The sequence below is a fragment of the Coenobita brevimanus genome, chromosome 81, assembly GCF_032717465.1.
Source record: "Coenobita brevimanus isolate Jiangsu-jjx chromosome 81, ASM3271746v2, whole genome shotgun sequence".
In the NCBI taxonomy this organism is placed as follows: Eukaryota; Metazoa; Arthropoda; class Malacostraca; order Decapoda; family Coenobitidae; genus Coenobita; species Coenobita brevimanus.
The window spans coordinates 14,657,039-14,666,234 of NC_137034.1; the positions used below are offsets into that span (position 1 = coordinate 14,657,039).

Here is a 9,196-nt window from a genome sequence, read left to right on the forward strand (position 1 = left end):
TTCATAAGATAATAGATGAGGGTATGAGTATCGGAGTGACCATTAATGTTTGCCTCAGTACCCACATGTCCCTCGCAGGAACCTAAAGCTCCATATCACCCCGCCCGCCAGGGGAGACCTGCCAGCATGGTAATAGTGCTAAAGATTCTACCACTTCCACCACCATAACCCACCCTGCTGCCACAGTGCTGGGCAGAGGCCCATTGTGCTGCCAAGGGGGTAACTGCCAGAATGGTAATAGTACCAAGGATCCTACTACTACCATAGTAGCCCACCCTCCTACCACAGTGCTCAGCAGAGACCCCTTGTGCTTATGTGTTCTGTGTGATGATGTGCGCCAGAGGGAGACCAGGGTGTTCCTCAGATTGAACTAGTACCTCACGTCACTGGACATATCCCTCAATCGACTCAGACACCCTGAATTACAAATAAGTCCCCCATCAGGCGTCTTTCCTCCTGTCCTCTTCCGAACCTCATATTTTTCACTCCAGGCCACACTCTTATCTTCCCCATCCCACTCCACCAGACCCAGACTCAATCCGAGACACTTCTACTCTCACCACCACACCCTACTAAATTCCATTCCACGCCAAACACGATTCAACCCCACAAATGCTCACTCTGCCACAGCCCCAAAACTTTGCCCTTCCCCATCATCCTACCTCACAAACATACATTCTCTGACTGCCCCGGACTTGTGTAGTTCCTCACAACACAATCTCATAAACATGCATTCTCTCCCAATCCCAGATTCATGCCACGTCTTAGACACCATCACAACCTAAACACGATTCAACCTCACCAGCAATCCCTTTTCTACAGTCGAAGAATCATGCCTGTCTGACCTTCCCTCTGTCGAAGCTACAGATCCTAGTCTTGCCATTTTCTCACCTTGCCAATACCCATGCAGTCCAAGACTAGATTTTCCTGGCCCTAAAACATGCCCTCTACCCAGCCGATGCCCAGAGAGTCCCAAAATCTCTGCCCCAGACAGGATAATATGTTCCTGCTCTCCTATACCCACTCCCTCCACCCATCTTACCACCCTTCCAGCCACATCTGATTCCTCTATTCCTTCGCTTCCCTCTCTTACCTGTCTGAAAGCCTCCCGGAGAACTAGACGACCAAGGCCGAGATGTAAGGAGGTTAGTGGTGCTGATATGAGCCAAACTTCATCCACCAATCTGAGTTTGCAAGAGGAGAGATGTCATCCAAAAGAGACGGCATTGAGCGTTCTCTCCCTGGTAATCAGTGTTCTTTTTGGCAGAGACGGAAGTGGATCTTGAGATAGAGCCTGAGATGGAGCTGAGTGAGATAGTGACCAGTTTGTGTATATATATATATATATATATATATATATATATATATATATATATATATATACCATCAAATGGGGCAATGTGATTCAAATTTCTACCCTTTTTTATACACTGAGATTTGTAGTGAAAATCATAGGACAATTCAGGTGCTTTATTTAGTACTGTTTTAAACTTTAAAATTTAAACTACATTTGTACTATTTTTTATCCAAATCAAAACGTAATTAAATGAGCTGTAAAGAGAAATGTAACAATAGGTGAAACATACATGTTCTGGGGCAAAGTGAATCACCGATCTGTGGATGATATGCAATTTCCCTTATGGGTCGTCTGTAATGTTCATCTCATCATTATTATTGATGTTGGAAGGTGGAACACCTTCTAATGTCTTCTCAAGGTTGTTGAAGTACTCTGAGACAACTGCCTAGGATACTGCTGCCTGCTTCCTCGATATATGCTGGCACATGAGAGATGGCAGGAGTTTTGAGTGCATCTTCAAAAAAACCTGCACCCAGTCGGGGCCAGGGCGATTTTCCCGGACATGAGCAGCCTTTCAGAAATGGCTGCCGAGGAAGAACTTAATGAAATTTCTTAGCTCTTGCGAGTCACACGCAAGGCCAAAATCACCCAGTATTGCCAAGTTCCTGGCCAACGCAAACTCTTCATTTCGGAGGAGTGCTGTCTTACCTCCAGCTTTGCTAGGGGATTTGACAAGCCCCAGGTAATGGCGTCTTAGCGTGGCCTGGGGAATGCCATAGTGACGAGCAGCCTGTCGCTGCAGTAATCCATTGGCGATGTCGACAAGGGCCTGGGGAATCGCCTCTTTCGAATAATATCGGGAGTCAACCGACTTCCTTTTGTATGTCCTGACCATCATAGAAGAGAAAGAAAAGCCATATTAGCCAAAAACCAATGTGAGAAGGCATAAAAAAGCATAAAGTATAGCCTCATATGGGTGATTCACATTGCCCCGTATGATTATTCGCATTACCCCGAAGTAATAAAATCATAATATTTTGTCAAATACTTCACTGATAATAAAGTATTCATATCCAAAACTTTATTTATACCTACCTTGTTCATTCATTAGTTGGCTGTCTTGCAACTTGTATTGTCCTTTTCTCAGGAAACCTTAGCAGCTACAGGTTAAAAAAAACCTGAAGTTCATATAGAAACTTGAAATCAATCTGGCTTGTATACTTTCATCATCATGGAGAAAACAATGATTGCAAATGACAGTACATTAAAAAAAGAACAAAATGAAAGGCAGTTCTTAAAAATTCAATAAAAAATAAGCCTCCCACAGCTTTTTATTCGATTTGCCCTGTAATTATTCGTTTTGCCCAAGGTGATTCACATTACCCATTTGACGATAAATATATATATATATATACTGTATATATATATATATATATATATATATATATATATATATATATACAGTATCCCTGACTGCTTTGGAGAGAGCTCCAACATACTTGATCTCTTCCTTACAACTAATCCTTCTGCTTACACTGTTAATCTTTTCTCTCTGTTGAGCTCCTCCGATCACAACCTTATCACCTTAACCTGTCCTATCGCTCCAGTGCAGCCTGCGGACCCTCCAAAAAAACTTTGGAGCTGCGGATTGGGAGGCCCTCAGGCAGTACTTCTTTGATTTTCCCTGGAATGATTATTGCCTCCATGGCCGGGAGCCACCTGGGTATGCCTTGCGCATTACGGAGGTTATTGTCTCGGGCATTGAAGCATACATTCCTTTCTCATATCCTTTGACTAATGCACGAAAGCCTTGGTTTAATCACGCTTGTTCTAATGCTGTCCGCAACAAGAAGAGGGCCTATAAAAGGTACCGGAGCCAACCCACCCCTGAATCACATCTTTTATACATTTCTGCCCGGAATTGTGCTAAGTCTGTTCTTCGCTCTGCTAAAAATAATTTCATCTGTACAAGATGCTCTCACCTCTCTAACTCGAACTCTTCTCGCTCCTTCTGGCACCTTGCCAAAAACCTTTCTAACAACTTTACCTCATCATCCTTCCCTCCTCTTTTCTACTCTGATGGCTCTGTAGCTATTTCTTCTACTGATAAAGCAGATCTCTTCGCTCAGACTTTCTCCTCCAATTCTACCTTAGACGATTCCGGTGCTGTTCCTCCCTCACTTCCCCCCTCTGATTTCCTCATGGCTAACATTAAAATTTCTTCATCTGATGTATTTTCTGCCATTGCTGGCCTCAGTACTAATAAGGCATATGGGCCTGATGGAGTCCCTCCTGTTGTTCTCAAGAACTGTACTTGTGTGTTTACACCCTGCCTAGGCAAACTCTTTCGCCTTTGTCTGTCAACTTGTACCTTTCCTTCTTGCTGGAAGTTTGCTCTCATTCAGCCGGTCCCAAAGAAGGGTGACCATTCCCAACCCTCTAACTATCGTCCAATTGCTTTAACATCCTGTATCTCAAAAGTTTTTGAGTCTATTCTTAATAGAAAAATTCTAAAGCATCTTTCCTATCACAACCTTCTTTCTGATCGTCAGTATGGTTTCCGTCATATATATATATATATATATATATATATATATATATATATATATATATATATATATAGATAGATAGATAGATAGATAGATAGAGAGAGAGAGAGAGAGAGAGAGAGAGGGTTAGATCAAGCTCTGTGGTTAGGCTAAGGAGTGGTTCGAGGAAGTTCTGGGAGTTCTTGCCTCTCCTATCATTGAGAAGATTCCCACTCCGTGCTGAGGGATCCTTGTATGCGACATGTGATAGGAGTGTAGGCCTAACGCTGTATGGTCATGATACCTGGGGAGTAATGGAAGAGGATATTCGTAGGCTCAAACATACAGAAATTACAAGATTAGATGGATGTTTAGTGCGTCCTTCAATGCGAAGCCTTGAGGGGAAGGGCTAGGATTGTGATGACAGAGTTAAGAGAAAGGGTGGAACTAGAATGTAATAGTGTTATGATGAAGAGGGGTAGATTGAGATAGTTTGGGCATGCTGAGAGGGGGAAAGGATGACAGTTCACAGTTTGGTGTGAACGTCATGGGTATGGTTGCCATAGGGCGACCAAAAAAATAACTGGATGAGGTCATAGAGTATCACTTCAGCAATAAGGAATACAATAGGGGAGCTGCCAGTGATGAAGCAGCAGGGAGAGTTGCCATTAAGTGGCCAAAGTGGACGTATGCAAACATCTTGGAGCTTTTATAAATGATACAGTAATACAGAGAGAGAGAGAGAGAGAGAGAGAGAGATGCTGATATCCATGGGGAAGAAAAGGAAACCCTATGCATTCATGAATGAGTATTCACATCTTTATGGGTGAGCTCCCATGAAGATATGAAGATACCAGAGCATTCGGGATATTTCTTGTTTCCTTTTTTCCCTGTGGATATCAGCATATCTGTGAATCACGTGTTATTAGGTGATTTTTTTGCAAATGTATAAAGGTATATGGGTTTCCTTCCATTTTTAAAAATCATGGTTTCAAGTTGCAGTTTCCCAGGTTTACATCAGAGTATGTGGAAAACAAAGAAATATTATTGCAAAATGTTTATTTTATACATAGGAATACCTATCAAACCTCTCTCATCCTCAGTAACGCATGGAGGTGGATTGCTAAGTTGGGGGTGGGTAGGGGAGGTTAACATGAGGTGAAGGTGTTGGGGAGGATGGCAGGAGAGTGGGGGGGGGACGTCTTAAGGTGTGGTATATAGGCTGGAGGGACCACTAGAGCCACCATCCCCACTGCCTAAGATGTAGCCACCACCAGAGCCAAAACCATCACCGATGACGCCACCACTGATGCCGAAACCACCACCATCGTTGAAGCCACTGCCGCCGCTGCCAGTGTGGCCGCCATCACCCACCAGCTCACCACTGCCCTGGGATGCCTGGCTGAGGGCAGACTGCAGGTCACCACCGCTGGGTAGCAGTGGATTCTCACCATCAGCATAGTTGACAAAGTAGATCTCTGGTGCCTGCTGCTCTGGTGCAGGTACATGCACCACCTGTTGGTCTTGTTGTGGCCGCTTGCTAAGCACGTACACTACATTCTTCTGCTGTGGCGGCGGCACTACCAGTGGCTCCTGGTTGAACAAGTTTTCTGGTGTATGGATGAATACGACGTTGTGTTCCAGACGGGGTGGTGGCACGTATGGTCGGGGTCCCACACTAGGTGACACAGGTGGAGCACGGTACACGTACAGGTTCTGGGTTACCTGAGGTGTCACACAGGACCCATCAATGTGTCGCACCTGTCCACCACCACACACGCCACCAATACCACCACCACCACCACCATACCCACCAGAGAACCCAGAACCACCAGAAAATCCAGATGAGAACCCGGAGTCAAATGAGCCCAAGAAACTAGAGCCTCCTAATCTGAAGAAGCCACCACCACTGGAGAATCCCTCCCCTGCTGAACTATAGCTGATGGAATCAGCGCTCACACCCACCACCACCGTCGTCAGCAGCACCTGGGGGAAGAAAATTTAAGCTGTTTGAACAAATGATACACAGAAATGAAAGTTTTAACCCTGGTAATGATTGACTTTAATGCTCACGGTCAGTCCAGGTCACGCCAGACTTCTTCATTCAGCTTTGTAATGACTGTCGGTAGTAACACTCTTATGGTCGGGACAACTTCTAGGATTGTAAAAGTCATCCCCAGAACCATATTACTTGTGAGCTGTAAGAGCCTGAGAGAATTATTTTAATATCCATCTTCCAGTAAGTGAATTGCATGAAGCTGAAGACTGAAACTCTGATCAGTATCTGCAAGAGTACTATATCCTTGGAGAGTACAGGTCCGACACCTTCATGTGGTAGACAGCGCCTCGTCAGAGTTGGATCAAGGTCCTTCCCAATGTGAGATGCGGGAGATATGAGGAAGTTTGGCTCCTCAGTGGATGCTGTAGCTGCTTCATGCAGGATGCACAGCAGCACCACGTGTAGATTCCTCGCCAGCACCTCATGCGAGGTATACTGCAAGGATGAAGGTGCCCACTGGGTGCATTATCATATGAAACCAAGTGGCTGATGAATGCAGTCCTTTGTGTAAGATGAGATGGATCGTTGGCTGGGTTGTGAACAGTTTGTGAACGTACTCGTATATATCGTCAAGTCTTCTTTGAACCTCCACTAGACCCACAAACGTACTACTGTATGTAAATGAAAATGCTCCTCTTGTACCATCAAAAGCCCTAAGATGATTCGACATGAACAGTTCGGTGTTAGTTCCCAAACGGTGACATGTGAAAGTGCATGATGACATCTGTTGATGGAATGGTGCGTAGGAAAAAATGGTAGTTCCCGGGGAGATGAATGTCCTTCTATGCCCAGAGACTGATAATCAGAATAATATAAAAAAGAAAGAATAGAAAAATGCAGTAGGCCTAGAGTGCTACTGATTTCCTTAACTCTGTTTCTTCCAGGGTGTGTTAAGATAAGATTTTTTTTTTGTTGTGCATTATTCTGTTATTAACAACTCGTGTGGTGAGAAGCTTATCTATTTACCTGTCTAGTAATCAATTTGTATGTCGCTATTGATTTAGCTATCCATTATCTAATGCCTAATCCGAGTTGTTCCCAGTTAGTTGTGACAAAAAAAAGCCCCCCCCCCCTCAGAAAAAAAAAAGAAGCCTGATTATCACCACTCATTACTACACTGCTCCCTCCCGCCACGCCAGGCCTCACTTAAGCACTCCATTAATAGCCTGTCTAGGATGCTTCCTCACGGCCTTCTTCACCACATCCTCTTCCTCCTTAGTTTCGCTTTCATTATCCCCCTTCTCTACTTTCTTCATAATCATCGTTTTTTTTATCATTTTTCCTCCTCCTCCTCCTCCTTTGTTCTCCCTAATGCTGTTTGTCATTGTATCGTGTCTCTGTGGTGTGTTCTTAACCATTTCTTGTATTCTTCGTCTTTTTTCTTTCTCGTCTCCGTCTCTCGTGTTGATCATATTGTTATACATATTCATTCATCTTCCTCCTCTTTCTCCTCCTCCTTCTTTATCATCATCATCATCATCATCTTGTTATTGCCTCTTTGTACGGTTGTGTTAAACCTGTAATGTCAAGTTCCAGTCTCTTCCCCTCTTCTACTTATTCTTTTCTTTGTTCGTCCTCCTCCTCTTCTCCTGCTTCGTGTTTTCCTGCCTCTGTACCTGTGTCCTGGTCTCGTGCCTGTGGTGTGAAATTTCCAACAACTTCTTCTCTTCTTCCTTGTATACCTGTTTTTATTTTCCCCATCCTCCTGTTCTTGTTCGTGTTCTACTTTCCTTTTCTTTGTTCTTGCTTTCACCTCCTCCTCCTCTCTTCTTTTCTTTTTCTTTTTGACATAATCTTCATTATCTTGTTCTACTTAACGTTTTTGCTATTGTTTTTTCCTCCTCCTCCTCCTGTTCCCCGATCCCCTCTGTTGTTTGTGTCGGGCCTGTGTTGTCGTGTAGGGTAGGGTGGGGTATAAAGCCCCCCTTAAGGCAAAAGGCCTGCTGCATTTAAGCTATTTGAGCTATTCATCTGACACCGGTTTTGCTAGAAACCTTAGTTAATGGACTACCATTGCTGAGATTTTTATTCATCTATTACTATTTTGTAGGGGTGAAACTGTGTATTACAATGGAAAAAAGAAAAGGGCCTTTTACCCCAGGCCAGGGGTAAAAGGCCCAGGGGGTGGGCTTTTTACCCTATACTAGGAATTATATTAGGTATCAATAAAACAATACTTTATATACTGAATTTCTATATCTATTTTGTTGTGAGACGTAGAAGATAATATTTAGTGCCCAAACAATTAGAAAATCATTCATTTTGAAATAAAATTAAAGCTCTTAGTTTCTTCTAAACAGTATGAAAGCAAAAACCTTCTCTATGTGAAAGAAAATGATTTTGTATGAGCCTTGGAGAAACATTCTTTGTTGCATCCGAACTGATCCTTACTCTCTACAAATATTTTTCAAATACTGAGCCTACTTAATAACAAATAAATGGCCTTCTCTTAAAATATTTTTCAATTACTTACTGATACCAAATAAATGAGCAAACTGAATTGTAGTTTCCGTTTTATAAAAACCATGTAATTAAGGAAAATTGTATTTCTAAATCTCTGCTAGGACTTTATATAATCAACATGATAACTTAACATTATCAATCTTCGTCAGATTCACAGTTGTGACAAACATACCAATCAAAGCCAGGTGTGCAGTCTTCATGTGACCACTTCTTGCATGAATTACACCGCACCCACTTTTCAGAGGGTCTGCTGCTACCATAAGGTGCTCCACATACTAAGCAAGGCCATTCTTCATCATCAGAAGAAACTGGGCTTGGAATTTTCTTCCTTTTCTTTGGAGCTTTTCCTTTAGCTGAGGTTTTAGAAGTTGCATTCTTATCAAGCAGTTGTTTTTTGTAAGGTGATGATGTTATGACCTCAGAATTCTGTGTTTTCCTTTTCCTAGCTCGCTTCTCACTTGGTTTGGGGGGGCTACAAAGACTTGTAAGTAACCTCCTGGCTTCACCGTCTTTGGACGTTCCAGCTTGAGGCTCTTGTGTGTTGGAATCGCAGGGATCATTAAGTGATACATCACCAATGTTACTGCTAGTAGGAATGTCTTCCACATCTTGATTCTAATTTGGAGGATCATTGTTGTTATTCTTGTTTTTGCTAGCAGCAGTGGGTGGTGGTTCTTCTGTTAACTGTGCTGCTACGAAGTCCTCATCTGTAAACACATCATCATTAAATGGCCAGATGCCTGTTGCTCTAAAACCATTAATGGCCTTGTCAATAGTGGCTGTCTTCATGTAAGCAGTGCCAAATATTTCTGCCACATTAAATTGGGAAATGCGCTTGCCAGCATTTGC

General features: G+C 43.1%; 1 protein-coding gene across 1 annotated transcript; it reads right to left on the minus strand.

The window, feature by feature from the left end:
* Positions 1-5,028: 5,028 nt before the first annotated feature.
* Positions 5,029-8,955, minus strand: LOC145409493 (uncharacterized). Its single transcript, XM_080279884.1, has 3 exons — positions 8,806-8,955; positions 6,122-6,319; positions 5,029-5,811 (listed from the first exon to the last, which is right to left on the minus strand). Exons 1-3 carry the CDS (start codon positions 8,953-8,955, stop codon positions 5,029-5,031), a joined length of 1,131 nt encoding a protein of 376 aa, XP_080136010.1.
* Positions 8,956-9,196: the final 241 nt, after the last annotated feature.

Coding starts and splice junctions, on each gene's coding strand:
- LOC145409493 (XM_080279884.1), bottom strand. CDS start 8,955: ATGTGGAAGACATTCCTACTAGCAGTAACATTGGTGATGTATCACTTA. Junction 6,320..8,805: donor TTGTAGCCCCCCCAAACCAA/GTGAGAAGCGAG, acceptor TCATCCTTGCAG/TATACCTCGCATGAGGTGCT. Junction 5,812..6,121: donor CTGTACTCTCCAAGGATATA/GTACTCTTGCAG, acceptor TTCTTCCCCCAG/GTGCTGCTGACGACGGTGGT.